General features: G+C 52.1%; 1 protein-coding gene and 1 long non-coding RNA gene across 4 annotated transcripts in view; one reads left to right on the top strand and one right to left on the bottom strand.

The window, feature by feature from the left end:
• Positions 1–344: 344 nt before the first annotated feature.
• On the bottom strand, positions 345–2,681 carry LOC118896591. The gene is made up of 3 exons (XR_005020217.1): positions 2,571–2,681; positions 2,075–2,386; positions 345–1,002 (listed from the first exon to the last, which is right to left on the bottom strand). It is a non-coding gene; the product is annotated as an uncharacterized LOC118896591 (long non-coding RNA).
• Positions 2,682–3,413: 732 nt separating this feature from the next.
• Positions 3,414–15,214, top strand: part of MFAP3L (microfibril associated protein 3 like) — a 68,658-nt gene continuing 56,857 nt past the window's right edge. For 2 of the 3 annotated variants that reach the window (XR_005020216.1, XM_036854570.1), the window contains exon 1: positions 3,562–3,693. Coding sequence is in view for 1 of the 3 variants with exons in the window: in XM_036854571.1 (XP_036710466.1) it covers positions 3,498–3,693 (196 nt within the window). In the remaining 2 variants the exon portion in view is untranslated. Of the gene's footprint in view, positions 3,694–15,214 lie in introns of all 3 variants that reach the window. The other variant, XM_036854571.1, reaches the window with a different exon arrangement.

Below are 15,214 nucleotides of genomic sequence, written 5' to 3'. Positions count from 1 at the left end.
AAAATCAAGCACAATCTATTCTAAGGAGTAACCTGTAATTAGAAGCTTATGACTACACTGTAGAAGGAAACAAGGAGAGAGAACAATGCAGTCTGTAGATTAATAAGCAATACAACACGGAACTCTGTGCAGCCACAGACTGATAAACAAGGACCTCAGACATGCCCTGATCTCTGAAGCTGAAGAAAATCCACTGGGTTGAAAGTCAAATCTGAGGTCTCACATCACTCAAAGGAATACAACCATTTGGCAACAGCATAAGATGTGACTTTGTTCTAGTATTTTTTTCTGTGCACTCCACTTACAATTCTTGGGAAGAATTTTTTAAATTGATGAACTTTAAACATTAGATGGGTACATATACCTATCATTCATTTATTAAGTAAAAATCTTACTGAGGATTGACAGCGAAGACACAGAGAGGGCTGACAGGAGCCCTTGTGGTCACGCTGCCTCAGTGCAGCGGAGATGAAGGAAAATAAATCAAGGTCAGGTATGTCAGATGGAGACAAAGCACATGGCCCAGGTGACGTACCCAGGAGAAACCCCTGGGGAGGTCAGAGGAGATCCAGCCTGAACTGGGTGTTGAAGATGTAACCGTTTGCCAAGGGGTGAGCAAGGCAAGAGGGACAAGAGAACTACAGGAACACAGAGGTGTGACTTTTGGGGTCAGCTAGGATGGGGGACACGCGGGGACACTGGCTGGAGGCCAATCAGGAGAGGGAGACAGGGGCCAGTTTATGCTTAAAAACTTGGACTTTCTCCCGAAGGCAGTAGGAACCCGTGTAAGGATTTTTTGCAGATATACTGAAATATAATTTGCTGAGAAAGAAAAGTGTGTGGAGGCACAGAGGACGGATCGGGAGCACAGAGGGAGGATCCTTCTGGAAGGTCATTGCTCTGTGGTTGATGGGGAAGCTGACACGGTCCGAAAAGTGTGGTGCAGGTGGAGGGTCCGCATCCAGCGAGGTCTAAGGGCAGCGTGGACAGGCCAGTGACCAGCTGGATGACGGGGGAAAGCAAATGAGCGAATCTGGGATAACAAACATCCAGATGTGTGCTGCGCATAGCTAAGAAGAAGGGGGTACCGGTCACCAAACTAGGACATGCAAGGGAGGAGCAACTACAGCTCGTGACTTCTGCTGGCGACATACCGGGTTCAAATTCTCACCCATCCTCTCCCAGGCTAGACGCTTCGCGGTGTGGACCTCCAAGGGGCCTGGGCAAGCTCAAGGGCAGGGCTCAGGAGGCACGGGCAATGATGGCGCCTCACAGTTCGCGAGAGGGAGGCGGGGGGCCTCAGCACAAGGTAGGGCTCTGGGGAGCACCAGAGTAAGCCCCCCAGGAAATTGTTCCCCAGAGGGGCCTTCACTACAGGTGGTGTCCCCAAGCACGCTGGCGCTGAACTGGGGCTGGACTAGGGGAGAGGGAAGCCGCCCTCGGAGGGAATCCCAATGAAACCGTGTAACTCAGATTGGCACTTGAACCCATGGTGTTTTAACTGAGATCACACACCTGGTCTCAGGACTTAATGAAGCTCAGGTTCTTGACGTCTCAACACAGAAAGAATTCAGTGAGAGACAAAGTGATAGATAAGAAGTGGATTTATTTAGAGAAACACTCCACAGACAGAGTGTGGGCCATCTCAGAAGGCAAGAGCGGGACCAGGGTATGGGGGTTGTCAGTTTTTATAGGGGTGGGTAATTTCATAGGCTAATGAGTGGGAGGAGTATTCCAGCTATTTGGGGGGAGGGTGGGGATTTCCAGGAATTGGGCCACCGCCTACTTTTTGACCTTTAGGGTCAGCCTTGGAACTGTCATGGCACCTGTGGGTGTATCATTTAGCTGATGTGTTACAATGAGCCTATACTGAGGCTCAAGGTCTAGTGGATGCTGGCTAGTCCGCCATCTTGGACCCAGCTGGTTGTAACCAGTTTATGTCATGTCCTCGGGATATGTCTTCTTTTAAAGGTTGCGCCCTGCCCCCTTCCCTCATATTCCACCAACATGGCACCAAGCTTGGTGCGGCAGCGTCCCCCCTCCCCGGAAAGGAAACCCGCAAGACCCCACTCACCTGAAAGCATCTCTCTGGGTTCCTGAGTTTACTCCTCTCCTGCCTGTAGCCTCCCTTCCCTGGAAGCTCTCCATTCCCGTCTTCTCCTCCGAAACCGAAGGCTAGCAGCAAGTTCCCACGCCCACCCAAGTGCATCCAAGGCGGCGCGAGCGCGCTCTGCAGGGTCCTGGAGAACGTGGAGTCTCAGAGGAAGGAAGAACTGAAGAAAAAATGGACTCTGACACCGCGCAATGATCTGAGAGTGAGGACAAGGCCTTCATCTTCGAAAAAGCAGGTGAAAACTTCGTGTCCTCATGCAATTGTCAAGGATGCCTATTAAATACGAGAAGAGAATGAAAGATTTGGGTTGCCTGGAAAACAAACCAGCTGAAAGTTCTTGAGGTAATGAAACTAATGTTGAAATAGGATTTCTAATTCAACTCACTTGTGACCCAGACCCACCCCCCCCAACCCCGCCCCCCCACTCCGGCCCGCGGCCCGGCCGGGTACCACGCACCTGCTCCCGGACCGCGCACCTGCGCCACCCCCGCGCGGCCCGACCGGAGGCCCGGCTGGGTCCACCTGGGCGCCCGACGCGGCCGCGAGCCGGCGAGCATGCTCAGTCGGATCCTGACCCATTTTTGCGGCCGGGCCCGCGGCGGGGGTCGCAGCGCTCCCCCGCGAGGCTCGCCGGGGACGGGGAGAGATGGGGAGAGCGGAGCTGCGTCACCCCGCCCCCGGCAGCGCTCCCGCCCGGCGACTACCGGCTCCCGGGCGCCGTGGGAAATCTGCCGCTCCGGGTTTACGCCGCAGCCGAGGGGGCGGGGCTCGGGGCGGGGAGGGGCGGGGCCGACAGGGGCGGGGGCAGCCCGAGGAGGAGCCGGGGGCCGGCCTGGCACCAAGTAGTCCCGCCGCGTGGAAAAGGACAGCTTGCACTGCGGAGACGGGCCGCTCAACTTCTGCAGGCGCCTTAGAAAACCCGTCTTTCCTCACTGACAAAACACCACAGTGGTCACTAGAGAAAACTTAGAAACTCCAGATAGTCACAAAGGAGGAGACTAGAATCCCAAGCCCGCCGCTCAGAAGCCGCCGGTGGACGTCCCGCTCCTGCAGCTCCGCGCGCGGCGGGGGCGCTGCCGGGGCGGGCACCGCGGCCGCACGGGGACCCTGCTCGGGGTAGGTCCGGGGTCACGGGCCCAGGGCGGGTCCCGAGCCCCGCGTGCGGGAACCCGGGACCCACGCCGAGACAGTCGAGGCTGCAGCACAGCCGCGCGGGGCGGGCGCCGGCCGGAGACAGCTGGGCGCGGGGTCTCGTCGCGGGGCCTCGGGGACCGAGGGGCCGCCCCCCGGCCCTGGCCCCTCCCCCGCGGGCCGGCCCGCTGCCCCGCCCCGCCCCGCCCCGCCGCGCTGCCGCGAAGACCCGGCGGCGCCGCTCGCACTGGGCATGCTCCGCCCGGCCGCTCGGCCCCGCTGCGCTCCGGGAGGCTCCGCGCTCCCGCAGACCGCATCCTGCGCCGCCGCCAGCGCGGGGGCAGAGGCGGCCGCCGGGAGGCTGCGGGCGTCGGCGCGGCTCCCGGGCTGGCCATGGCTAGGGGCGCGCGGCGGCCGCTGGGGTGGCGAGGTGGCGTCAGGTTATCCAGGTTAGCCGGGCGCTGGCGGGCGGGGGCGCGGGGCGCGGGCGGCGGGGAGCCCCGCACCGCGTGGTGGCCGAGTCGCCGCCGCCGGCAACGCGGCCGCGCAACTTTGGGGCTTTCGGGCTGGAGGGGCCCGCGGCCGGGGCTGCGCGCCGGGAGGCGCCCGGGTCCCCGCGGCGGGCTCCTGGGTCTCAGGATGCTGCGGGATCGGGCAGCGGCGGGTCGGGGACACGGCGTCCCAGGCTCGTGCCATAGCCCTCCCACGGCTATAGGAGCGTGGTGTCCACAGCGCGCTGCCCAGGAGCCTCCCGGCCTCTGGGGAAAGGGGGCGCCAAGCCGCGGCGGGGCCTTCGCCGACTCCAGGTCGCCCGGGTCACCGGGCCTCAGTATCCCCGGGACGGGGGGTGGCGGCGGTGCACTGTCCCGGGCCCGGCAGGCCCTGAGCGCGGGCTGCGCGTCCTGGTGCCGCAGGGGTGCGAGGATCTGTGGGATCCGCCAGCCGCCGCCTCCACTGGAGCTCTCGGAGTTTGTCGCATTTGACTCCATAGCAAGTTGACATCGAATTGCTTTATGGCGTGGAATGGGTAAACGTGTTTCATCGGCTTAAAGAACGAAGTAATTGCAGAGCCGATTTATTTTAAGCTCGACCATTAACCGGCCTTCCCCTCCAAAAAACTTGAGCTTGCAAGTTGCAAGATTTTTAAAGCAAGCTAGCCAAAAAGAAAAAAATGTTTGCGGGTCCATTACCCGCTCACACTGTAGAAAATAATGTATTGTGGTGAATGGTCATTGTTTTTAAGCGTACTTGTTGCAGAAAAGTTGGGTTACTGTAGCCATCTATATTGTGCGTTATTTTGGCTTTATGTTAAGAACTTGGAAGCGTAGCGTCGCAGAAGCGCAATTTTTTTTTTGTAAAGTTTTCTCACTTTTGTTTCTAAAGGAAACACATTTTTTTCTCAGTTGCTACTATGCTGAACATAGTAAAATTGTTCAAGATGAAATGCAAGCTGCAAGAAAATTATTTTCGGAAGGGATTAAGTTAGAACAATGTAATTCTACTGGGCGTTTTACTTTTATGGAAAACGAAATGTGTAGGTCCCACCACCGTTTCTGTTGGTTCTTAAAACGTTTAGTACCATTATCACCCTTAGCATGACTGGATTTTAGGAGCAGGACAAACAATCCTTTTCCTGGTGGGAACTAGTTCCACCTCTAACTAAAGCTCTAACTCTCAAGCCAGCTTCCATAAGTACCACTTAGTGGGTTCAGTTGTTTTATATATTAAGGTATTACAAAACATCTGGTTTGCGTTCTTCATAGACCTAGACTTTTGAGGTGCATTTGCTTTTCACTGGGTTGTGAATAGCTTTTAATGTTTGTTCTTTCTTGAGATGGCTCCAGCTCTCATTCCAGATGCTCCAGACCATTTCCCCAAGTGGGGTCTGTGTCGTGCCTGTAGGTGACCGAGATGTAATAACAGGAGTGAAGTGTCCAGACAGTAAGAGCGGCAACATGATGGCTCTTTCTGCAAATTAGGCCTGCAGTCCTCCATTTTAGCCAAAGAGTTTGGTTGGCGGTGTTCATTGCCCTAGATGTTTTTCTTAATATATTTATAGAAGAATTTAGAAGTTTGAAAAAAGCCCAACACAAATACTGAGAAGCTGTGCTTCCCTTTTCCATAAAAATGCATCCAGTTCACAATCTGCCGTGTGTACTACACGTATGTACAGCTTACCCGTTACGGCAGGGCCCGTGTTCTCAGGCTCCATTCCTCAGTGGGTGATCAGACCATCTCCCCTCACCCTTGGCTTTTTGCTGACCTAGAGGAAGCAGCTAGGCCTGAGTTTCTGCTTTGTGAATGTGAGGTTTGATACAGATACATAGGCCCCCCCTTGTGGATCTGAAAATCCTACCTATTTTATCAGTGTTTTATCAGATACATAGGCGCCCCCCCCTTGTGGATCTGAAAATCCTACCTATTTTATCAGTGTTAGGAAAGACAATGAAATTTAACAGAAGGCACATTTAAACACCACTCTTGGCTTTGGGAACTCCACATTCTGCTAACCTGAAACTAACAAAACTAGCAGGAGTTAGGTTGAAGAGAGGTTTTATTACTGCTAATGAAGAAAAAATAGCAGAGTAGACTTTGTATTCAAATTCGGAAACAGGTGATAATCTCTCCTCTTTTGTACCTAACTGTTGGGTTCTTGCAGCTCAACTGCTGGGCACACAGATTTTACTTTTAATTCCATGTCTTTAGGTTTCTATAGTGCATAGTCCTATTAGTCACATTGGATATTCCTGGCAAACTATTGCCTTTAAAAGTACAGCTTTGCCCATTCACGAGACCGAAATTTATTCAATTCCTTGTTTGCCTTGCAATTTAAAGATTTGAGGCCATTTAAACTTTGCTTAATTTGAACTTTTTGTTCTATGCAAGAACTTCCAGATACTGAAATATCAAACAAATATTGTGGCAAAGTTGCTTTTAACCCCCAACAAAGTGCAGTCAGATTTGTTAGACGAGAATCATTTTCTTGGAATTCAGAAATAGTGCAAATAAGGTCATTTCCCTAATTCAGCATCTAACCAAGCATTTGGGATGTGGCTCGCCCTTTTCTAGCCAAGCCGAGGAGGACACTTGACAACACTTTGTGATCTATGGCAAATCACTTTAAAGTCAGAAACAGCCTTAGATGCAAATGGTTGATTTGAAGTTTGCCGGAAGACCTCCCTGGAATCGTTAAAGGATTAAGGGGCTTGGTTGATTATGTGATAAGAACCAGTTAAGAGCTGTCAGAACTAGTTTCTAAATTATACTCAGAAGTCCTGTGTGTTTACTGGTCTTGCCTCTGGCTGAGGCCTTTACTCATTAAAATATTCATTTTTCTTCCCCACAGTCTTTTATAGTTAGGCCCCTAAGGCTGCAAAAATGAGTAAGACACAGTGATTCACCGTCTAGTCAGAGAGACAGGCTTGAGCACAAATAAACTGGAGTACAAAGTCAGTGCTGCCAGAGACGTGTCTTGGGTTGTAAGGGGAGGGGCCTCGTGAAAATATTGACATTTCCGTAGGATCTTAAGGAATGCCTAAGGAATTGGATAGGAGTCTTCTACCAGGGAAGTCCAGGCAGACAGACCACCATGATGGTAGTTAGGGTAATGCCCCCCCAACCCAAGATGTCCACTTTGGGACTGTGCAGGTGTGGTTAAATGGAGGATCTGGAGGTGGAGAGATTATTCTGGATTATCCAGTGGGCCCCATGTAATCGCACGAGGGAAGCAGAGGTCAGTGTCAGATGCATGTGAGGAAGACTGGTTGGCCATTGCTAGCCTTGAAGATGAAGGGGCCAAGGAACGGGGGCAGCCTCTGGAAGCTGGTAAAGGCCAGGACACAGATTGCCGCCCCCCGAGCTTCCAGAAGGAGCACAGGCCTGCCAGCTCCTTGATTAGCCCATCCTGACCCATGTGGAACTTTTCACCCGCAGAACTGAAAGATAACAAATGTGTGTATAAGTCAACGAACGACTTGGTGCCTTAGAAAGGAGCCATAGAAAGGTCATCCGACCATATACAAAGAAAGATTTGGTGTGATGGAATCAGGGGCCGGGGCAAAGGAGTTTGCATTTCATCCTATTATAGATAAATGATGGGAAATCAACTGAGGATTTTTAAACAGGAGCATGTGATGGACAAACCGCTGCCAGTTTTATCTTCCTGAAAAAGCAGTATACAGCTAAACCCCAGGTTTCACAGGGCAGTTCGACAAAGGGTGTGTAACTAGAGGTGGTCCGTGGCAGACGGGAATCTGGAACCAGCGTGTCGTATAATTCAGTTCTCTCCATTGATCTGAAATGACATTAGTATGCATGTGTGGAATTAAGAGCTTAAGAAGACTTGTGTTCACAACTAGTAATGCAGGAAGGACGTAGGAAGTAAGGCAGAAGGGCGAGTCACATTTGGACTACTTTGTTTCTGTTCATTGCCCTCTTAACAGAGGGCAGCTGCTCTGCTGAATACACACCCGTGCAGACCAGATGTGGGCAGGGACCTGCGGGAAAGCCAGGTTTAACATAGTTACCTTGAGAACGAAGCCACGTCACCTGGGCCAACTCTGACCAGTTGGTAGGAGCTGCTTGCCATGTCGTGGGCTTGTACAGGCTTGGCTGGGAAATTCCGACAACCCGTCAGCAGTATTTGCTGTGGGCTCCATATTTGCTGGGGGATGGGCAACAGCTACACTACCAGATGCCCTAACCTATGGGTTTAAATATAAGAATTTCAGTCATTCTCTCCAAACATATTATTCAGTCTCTTTTACGTACAAGGGCTTAATAGCGTATAAAAACGTATGGTCTGGTTGAATTGACATCTCTGTGTGTCTGGAAAACCTCATCTGAAGAAATCTTCTACCTTAGTGTTGCAGGAGTGGCTCCAAGTTGAAACCGAACTATATGTAGAAAAATTAGTAAGAGAGAACAGATTTTTCAGACAACATGGTGCAGGAAGCCCTGTGTTGGCAAAATCTGATCCTGGGAACAATAGTAAGACTTGATGAAAACTTATCTTAATGAAAATGAAACTGTGGATCTATATTGTTTAGCTTCCATCTGCATAACTTTGTAAGATTTTTACCGATACTTCCTTATATAGTGATGCAGTAATTATTGTTTTCCACTGTACAGGACAAGCTCAGTGTAAACCGTTCTATCTATCTTGAATCTCCTCTCCCTTAGGCTCTGGGATACGGGCCCCTCGTTCTCTGAGGGTCTGTCCTCCCTGGGTTCTAACCTTAGTCCTCTCATTATGTGGCCTACTGTGTTCCTTCTGGGTGATTTATTTTTCCTCATGACTGCATCAGTCACCCACACGCCGATGTCCCCAAATCTGTACCTTCAGATAAGCCTCTCTCATTCATTCACTGATTCATTCAGCAAATATTGATAACCTGAGAGCTTATAACCTAGCGGAGGGATGGATGTGCACAAAGACGATTACAGTGAAAATATGAAGTTCTGGGTGAAGGTTGGTGAGGAAAGGAGTGTCTGGGGCTACCTGGGCAGTCCTGGTTGGCTTTGAACTTGAAGGCTGAGTAGGGGTTTGCCAGATGTGTGAGGATATGGAAGGAAGCACGGTGCAGAGGTGCCAAGGGAGCTCCAGGGATGAGGTTACAGAGGCAGGCGAGAGTCAGAGCATGAAGGATCACATGTGTCCTGCCATGGACTTCAGTTGTACGCTGGTGGCGGGATGAGGACCTGGAATACGTCTGAATCAGATCTCTCAGAGTCAGCCCACTTCAGCAGCCACGTGGTGTGTGGATTGCAGGCAGGCGGGACTCAAGGCAGGTCCCCCAGGACGGGGTCCATCAGTGATGTTAGTCGGAGGGGATGAGGAGCACTTAAACCAGGGACAGACCTGGACGTGGCAGCCATGTGGGCAGGGAGGGAAAGCAGGCATCGTAACGCCCATGTAGTTGGAGCATCTGTCAGGTGTGTGACGACACCTTCTGGAGGGATTGCGGACAGAGAGACTGACTCTACCTCAGGTGCTTAACCAGGGGGAACCAGAGGCTGGAGGAGCAGAAAAGCCCGCTCGCGCGGGCCTGGTACTTGGGGCTGTAGACGGAACTGCATTGCCGCAGGGTACAGACTTTGTGAGACAGGCGTGGGAGAAAGAAAGAAGGGATTAATTCCCCGGTGGTTGTCCGGCTTCTGGACAGAAGCCTCTGGGGCTTGCCAGTGAGACTGAGAGGAAGTCGGTGTGGGTGGACTTCCTAGTTCTGGATTTAGAAGGTAACTCTTTCAGAAGCTGGGCTGAAGTTGGCTTTGTCATCAGTGGGAAAGAAGAAGCTTGCTGAGCAGATATTTAGATATCATCCCAACCCTTTCCTTCCATTGAGGATTTGAGTCGGCTGAGGGCTCGAGGAAGAGTGTAAGGGAAGAGATTGCTCCTTAAAAAAAAAAAAATCAGTGAATCGGAGTAGTTACCCATTGACAGCGCTGGAGGTGGCAGGCTGGATTCATTAAGGCAGTAGGTCTCCTAGACAAGACGGAATGTGCCTGTTCCCATGTCTGTACCTTTCTGTACCCTCTTGAAACTAGCGAGAGCTCTGGGATACTGGTGGCAGTGGGGACCATCCCAAGTTGGCCAGCTAACCCCTTTCTCGCCTGCAAAGGGGTAGGTAGGTGTACAGCCACTGTGCTTTCTTAAAGGTGCAGAGCCCGCTTTCTCTGGTCCTCGGCAGGAGAAGGAATTGGAGTGAAGACTGACTGCGTTAGTGTTTGGCTCCCACCCAGTTCTTCCTCCTGGGTGTTCACACCCCGGGATGGCCCCGGGGTGGCTGAAACTTCCAGCGGCCGTGGAGCCTGACTGCTTCTCAGATGCTGTTATTAGTTTCATTTGGTAGATTTCTGCTGCGATGCTGAAGCCGGGGCTGGGCTGGGCTGCCCTGTTCCTGGATGTGCTGGAGGGAAGGGTTTTGTCCTTCAGGGTTTGGACAGCCCTAGATGACTTGGTCTCTGGGCGAGTCTAGGTCTTGTTGGACTCCCCAAAGGTAACGTGGCTTTCTCCATTTTAAAACACTTCTGAGGAACTTGAAATTAATTTCCAGAAAATATCTGAGTATTACCAGTCCTTTACCTTACTGGGGGGCTGGGCATTTCTCCCTGTACATCTGACCCCAGGACCTATAGTGGACTTGATTCCCTCCTGCCTTTGTAGGGCATCCATCCCTTCCTCCAGATTTTGGCTGTCTCCCCTTCTTCTTTCACTGGGGGAATGGATCTCTGTCCCAAAGTCCTCTTTATCATTGCTCCTAAGAAGCCCTGGAGGCCCTCTTATTAAGTAGAACTTCTGGAGGAATGCCCTGATGTGCTAGCTTGAGATGAGCGCACACAGCAGAACCACTGCATGGGTCCTGCTGAAATATACTGCAATGAAGATTTTTGTTTTTAATTGGGAGGCCGTGCTTGTTTCCACCCCTACTTGCTAAACTAAGCTGTTAACTCCTGCTGGGGAAACTGTCCTGTCTCCTTTACTCACCCTTCAAGGCTTGGCCAATCCCAGTGAACATTCTTTGACCTTTCCAGCTGGCCCTCCTCTGAATTTCTGTGGTGTGTACCCAGTAGTGCTTAATTATGTATCATTTTGTATACAGGTATCACCAAGATTGTAAGCACCTTTAGGGTAAAGACCTGGTCTTAAAAGTTTTTTTAAGCCCCACAGCAATTGGAACCGAAGTGATAATAGTGGTCTCTTAAATACTTGGAGTTCCGCTTAATTGGGATGACTGAGTCCTGATTGTTTTTATTACTCAGCTGAACCTGCGCCACTGAGAAATTCTTGAGAATACCCAGAGTGTGCTCAGCCTAGCAAGGCCTTCTCCCGTCAGAGCTGAGAGAAAAGCAAAGCTTCCTTCAGAGATTCTGCATGGAAACCACTGAATCCACATTTTCAACTTTCTTCTGGTGTTTCTGTTAAGATAATTTTCCATAGTGCCACAGTGAAACCCACTTAACTTTGGGGGAGGATTGACCTTAGGATATATGCATTGAACTCAGCTAGAAGATTATTCCGGTCCAACTGAATTTTGAAGAGTATTGCTCTATGCACAAAATTTTAAAATAATAATAATTCTTTAAATAATACATAATCACAATATTTTTAAATTATCATTTTAAAATAACAGTTGTGACAGTTTGGATGTTAGTGGCATTTAGCCAGTTTGCCGGGGCTGTGGTGTCCACTCCCAGGTCACCGTGGGCAGGCGACAGGAGCCCTGGGGTGCTGTGGTCCTGGAGGGGCTTCCATGCCCAGGTTGGCAGCTTGGCCTCTGCTTCTTCGGCTGTCATTGTAGACAGATCTACGTGGTCCTTCCCCACGTCATAGGCTCGTGGCAAGGCGAGGCTGGGTGACGTCCTCGGGTGTGTCTTGTAAACCATAAATGCTAGGTGAGTATAAGGGATGTTGTCTTCTTACTGTTTATAAGAATGAAGTCAAGCAGAGTGTGAATTCAGGATCTCTTCTGATCTGTTTTTCCTGACATCCAGTTCTCAGAGAGAGTCTAGTGAGAACACTCGTGTGATTTGGAAACACGTTGGTCGTACAATCACACTTTGTGAAAACGGGCTGGTAAAGGAGGGAGAAAGAAAAGAATTTTAACTACTCTCTGCAGTTACTGAGCATATTTTCTCAAATAGATGAGATTTTATCCTGATGAAAGAAGAAACCCTGGGTGATCCACTTCCTCTGCAGTGACTCTGAATAGCCTTAATCAGACACCAGCAAGACAAGGAATGAGGGGTGGTTTTGACGCTGTGAAATATAAATTCCAGTTCAGCAGTCATAGGAATGTACATTTCAGGTGTAGAAGAGAGTCCCGTAAACGTCACTCACCTCGCAGGCCCGAGTCCTCCGACGGCGGACCCCAGGGCCCCCATGGTCCCCGCCCAGGTCCTGGGCCTCTGCTCCCAGGTCCACGTGGGAGCACCGGCCTCTCCTGCAAGGGAAGGATGTGCTGTGAAGACTGAGCTCTGGGGAAACCTTGGTTTATGTTTTAAAGTTAGATTTGTGGTAAAGAATGGACACAGTTACCTAGAAGTCCTAAGAAATGGGTGGAATTTGGAGGAAAGCAGGGCCAATGTGGATGCCCAGTGAGTTAGTCAGCTGTTTAAAGGAAAGGACCCAGAGCGGTTTAAGCTCACCCAGTGGGTAGCCAGGTGCTTGCCCTGAGGGGGGCGGCAACCCACGTGACCACGACCCGCCCTCGGCAGGGACAGAAGCCCAGCCCCCGGGGAGAGGGAGGGGGGAGCACACGACTCCCATCACACAGCGGGGAGGGTGCTGACGAGGTGACATCTGAGAGTCAGAACGGGGGTGTGCAGGAGCCTTGCCGAGCCTTGCCGGCATCCCAGGGGCTCGGACCAGAGGAAGGAATGGCGCGGGCGGCTTCCCGCGAGCCTGGCGTCTCCCGGGGTTCGCGGAGCCCAAGTGGCTGGCGGGGAGCGAGAGGGGCAAAAAGGTCAGAAATTGAGTCTGGGAGGCAGCCGGTGAGCAGATACTGTAGTGGCCATGGGAAGGCCCTCTGGCTTTGTTTTTTTCTTTTTATAAATTTATTTATTTGTTTATTTTTGGCTGTGTTGGGTCTTTGTTGCTGCGCGTGGGCTTTCTCTAGTTGCGGCGAGCGGGGGCTACTCTTCATCGTGGTGCGCGGGCTTCTCATTGCGGTGGCTTCTCTTGTGGAGCCCGGGCTCTAGGCGCACGGGCTTCAGTAGTTGTGGCACGTGGGCTCAGTAGTTGTGGCTGGCGGGCTCTAGAGCACAGGCTCAGTAGTTGTGGCGCACGGGCTCAGTTGCTCCATGGCATGTGGGATCTTCCCGGACCAGGGCTCCAACCCGTGTCCCCTGCATTGGCAGGCGGATTCTTAACCACTGCGCCACCCGGGAAGTCCCGGCCCTCCGGCTTTTACCCTTCAGTGAGGAGCCCTGGGAAGTGTGCATTGTGCTAACTAAAGAGTGTTCCTGGTGTGTTTTCCTTGAGGCCTCCCCATGCACAGGCTGCTACCAGACATTTACGAAAGTACGTAACGAACGCCTGGTGCCCGGGATGGCAGCAGGTATTTGAGCACCAACCACACCTTTCTGTAGTTCACATAGAATTTATAGAGAATTTGTCTGGTCACAGCGTCGCCAGGATAACAGTGATACCCCCAGGTCGCAAGAGCAGTTGCAGGGCCTCTCTGTCGGGTATTAGCAAGCGAAGTGGAGCTGTCAGGGCCCGGGCAGGGGCACAGCAGGGGCCAACTCCGTGGTGGGCCTTGGTCGGAAGAGGGGGCGGTCGGTGGTGCGGCCACGGCACCCGGGTCCTCACCGCCATCCACGCGAGCAGTGAGGCTCCGTGGTGGCGCTGAGCTCGCCGGGGGTGAGGCCGAGGGAGAGCCCTGCCCCTGCCGCGCGGGAGGAGGGTCCCTCCCCGAAGCCCCCAGCCACCCCATCCCGCCTGCGCGTACAGGCGCCGCTAGGGACCCGAGCTGCTTCCTCTCTGTGTTGAGGTGAGGTATCTGGAGGGTGTGGATGGAGGTCTAAAGGCTTCGGGAGCTCGCGCCCTGTTGTACAGGATGGAGGGGACACTCAGGAAGGTGCATCCCTGGCAAAGGACAAGTCCCCACGTGCTGTGTGGTACCCAGGCCACTTCCTGGCCATCCACTGAGTCCCGGATGGCTGGCAACCTGGTGCTCTGCCCTGACTGTTCCCTGCAGGGGGACCTTGGTCTGGACACAGACACCTCCCTGTTCCCTCCCTCCAGAGCTCAGCTACACCCCTGCTCGTTGTGGTCACAGGATGGTGGATTCGGAGGAGAAATAATCAGTCATCCCTTAGGGATGGCTTCTGTGGAAAAGGGCCCCCCTCAGTCCACACAGTGCCTCACCCTTGGCAGTTGGGAGGTGATCTGTGTACAGGCAGATGGGGTTGAGAAAGGGGCTTTCACTGCCACGGCCTTAAGTGTTTACGGCGTTTGCCAGAATCCGCGAGAAAATCTAAACTCGCCATCGCTTCGGGCCTAAACATCATATTTAGGAAGCAGGTTAAGAATATTGGTCTCTGATTTTGGCAGTCGGCCGGGAGGGCGGATTGCCCCTCTGTCCGGGCAGAACGCTGGCCTTGCGGGCAGGCAGCCGGGGGTCAGCGTGTCCATCAAACATCACCCCAAGACGTCGAATCCTCTGGCCACTTTTCCAGGCTGGCCTGTTGATGCGTCCAGGCTCCCATATGCCCACCAGCTCCTGTCTGGCTTCACTCTGGACAGAGGAGCTTATGCATGAACTACATCAAGAGCGTCTCGGGAAACGGGCTTGCAATGAAATTAAAACAAGAAGAATTGAAGGTTGGCTGAAGTTGTGCTGTAGGTCAGCCAGTAAGAGAAATTAACTGCACTAGGATGAAAATATGTATCTCCCTATAGGTACGTTCCAAAGAGTAGGGAGGATGTTTGGGAAGGACCCGGTTTTTTTAAGTGGTGGTGGGAGATGCTGGACAAAATATCTAGTGGTAGAGACAGGCAGAGAAAGACAAGCAGCTCCAGGTGCTTCTGGACCAGCGTTAGGTCCCGTATAGGATCTGATCATCAGAGTTGCAAAGGGAAGAGAAGAGAAAAATGCCAACACAGCATCCTCACCTTTTTTTTTGTTTTTTTAACATCTTTATTGGAGTATAATTGCTTTACAATAGTGTGTTAGTTTCTGCTTTATCACAAAGTGAATCCGTTATACACATACATATGTTCCCATATCTCTTCCCTCTTGCGTCTCCCTCCCACCCTCCCCATCCCACCCCTCTAGGTGGTCACAAAGCACCGAGCTGATCTCCCTGTGCTATGCGGCTGCTTCCCACTAGCTATCTGTTTTACGTTTGGTAGTGTATATATGTCCATGCCACTCTCTCACTTTGTCACATCTTACCCTTCCCCCTCCCCATATCCTCAAGTCCATTCTCTAGTAGGTCTGTGTCTTTATTCCTGTCTTACCACTA

Source organism: Balaenoptera musculus, chromosome 6 (genome assembly GCF_009873245.2).
Source record: "Balaenoptera musculus isolate JJ_BM4_2016_0621 chromosome 6, mBalMus1.pri.v3, whole genome shotgun sequence".
Classification (NCBI taxonomy): domain Eukaryota; kingdom Metazoa; phylum Chordata; class Mammalia; order Artiodactyla; family Balaenopteridae; genus Balaenoptera; species Balaenoptera musculus.
Note: the sequence above shows the minus strand (reverse complement) of the source record. Positions and strands in the feature narration are given on the sequence as shown.